This window comes from Micropterus dolomieu, linkage group LG02, assembly GCF_021292245.1.
Source record: "Micropterus dolomieu isolate WLL.071019.BEF.003 ecotype Adirondacks linkage group LG02, ASM2129224v1, whole genome shotgun sequence".
Classification (NCBI taxonomy): Eukaryota; Metazoa; Chordata; class Actinopteri; order Centrarchiformes; family Centrarchidae; genus Micropterus; species Micropterus dolomieu.
Genome location: NC_060151.1, coordinates 31,862,544 through 31,864,452, shown reverse-complemented (window position 1 = coordinate 31,864,452; position 1,909 = coordinate 31,862,544). Strand labels below are relative to the sequence as shown.

Sequence of the window (1,909 nt, the reverse complement as noted above, 5' to 3'; positions counted from 1 at the left end):
TAAATACTTGACCAACGCTGTGACATCACACAGAAGAAGAAACTTCCTGTGTGAGTAAATCCGTCGACTCGCGAGTCCTCCAGCGTCTACAACTACACAAGCAGCAGAAGAAGAGGAGGGGGGGCGTCACCTTGAGCGTGAGGAGGTGCAGGTATCCGTTGGTTCCCGTGAGCAGCAGAGCGCCTCCTTCAGGACACACAGAGAACTCCTTCACCCGGGCTTCATTCAGACCTGAACACAGAGCGGCGTTTAGTCTGACAGACCTGAGAGCAGCGAGGACCAAATACAGAATGACAGTGAAACACGCGGTCGATATTTACTACCAGCTAGATGCAGCGTGCTGCGTCGAATTGACAGCGTTGTGTTGGACAGATTTGTAGGAGAGGGAAGAGCGAGAGGATATGCTGCGCGAACGTGCTACGGCGCTCTGCGATCAAGTACGATTTTAAAAAGGACTAGGAAAAAAAAACAAATGGGACCACATGGGACCAGTGAGGACGGGGACCAAGGAAGGGGACCACATGGGACCAAGGGGAAGGGGACCGACGGAGACCACATGGGACCAAGGGGAAGGGGACCACATGGGACCAGCGAGGACCGACGGGGACCAGTGAGGACGAGGACCAAGGAAGGGGACCACATGGGACCAAGGGGAAGGGGACCGACGGAGACCACATGGGACCAACGTGGACGCCCACCAGCCTCAGCTGCTCCCTGTGAGCACTGCTCAATAAGCTAAGATGGTGAACATCACACCTGCTAAACATTGTTAGCAGGTGTGACCCCCCCCCCCCCCCCCCCCTCACCTCTGACAGTGTGGACAGGTGTGACGCGGCCCTCCATCATGTCGTACAGGTAGAACATCTTGTTCTTCAGGCTGGTGGCGATCACCGTCTCGCCGTCGCGGCTGAACTGCGCCCTGTGGACGGGGAACCGCTCCAGGTGGATGCTCTGGATCTTCGGGTTCGTCTTCCCGTCCACCTGCGGGATAGAACGCACATGTCATCGTCCCCGCCCGACTCGGAGCCCTACGCTGTCTGGGGTTAGAGAGAGCACCTGATTGGCTGCGTTTACCTGGAAGAGGGAGACCGATTGGTCGAGGCCGGCCGTCATGACGACCTGAGCGGAGGGGTGGAACTGGACCGTGGTCAGCCTGTCCTCTGACGGACGGGCGCTGTTGGCGTGAAGACATTTCTTCATCTGAGACAGGAGAGAAAAAATGAACACGGTTCATCAACAGGAAGAGTTCAGGAGTTCAGCGAGGAGCTCGCCGCCGCCACGGTGACTCGATTTATAACGACAGTAAAGAAGAAACCGGTCTGACCCTCAGGACGCCACTGGGCAGACTGTCTGAAGACGCCACGAAGTTTCCTGTCCTCCTCAGCAGGTCGTCATCCTCTTCATCCTCCTCCTCATCGTCATCATCATCAGCTTCAGGAACACAGACACACGATGAGTCATGTGTTCACACACACACACACACCTGAAGACACACACACACACACCTGGACACACTTTTACTTTTACTTTCAAACGTTCTACCTTTCTTCTTCTTCTTCTTCTTCTTGGCGTTGCTGTCCGCCCACGATGGAGTTCCTCCCATCGACTTCTGAAACCTGAAACACGCCACGTTCATCAGGTGTGTGTGTGTGTGTCTTCAGGTGTGTGTGTGTGTGTGTGTCTTCAGGTGTGTGTGTGTGTGTGTGTCTTCAGGTGTGTGTGTGTGTGTCTCTTCGTGTCTTCAGGTGTGTGTGTGTGTGTCTTCAGGTGTGTGTGTGTGTGTCTTCAGGTGTGTGTGTGTGTGTCTTCAGGTGTGTGTGTGTGTGTGCGCGCTCACTGCTCTCTCATCCTCTGCTGCAGTCTCTGATTGGACATGGTGGACTCCGCCTCCCCTCTCATCAGGTCTCTA

General features: G+C 55.3%; 1 protein-coding gene across 1 annotated transcript in view; it reads right to left on the bottom strand.

The window, feature by feature from the left end:
- The window catches only part of utp18 (UTP18 small subunit processome component), a 7,707-nt gene that overhangs the window by 2,774 nt on the left and 3,024 nt on the right, over positions 1-1,909 (bottom strand). The window contains exons 5-8 of the mRNA XM_046038703.1: positions 1,325-1,431; positions 1,075-1,200; positions 807-981; positions 131-231 (exon numbers count right to left, since the gene is read on the bottom strand). Coding sequence (XP_045894659.1) covers positions 131-231; positions 807-981; positions 1,075-1,200; positions 1,325-1,431 — 509 coding nt within the window. The remainder of the gene's footprint in view (positions 1-130; positions 232-806; positions 982-1,074; positions 1,201-1,324; positions 1,432-1,909) is intronic.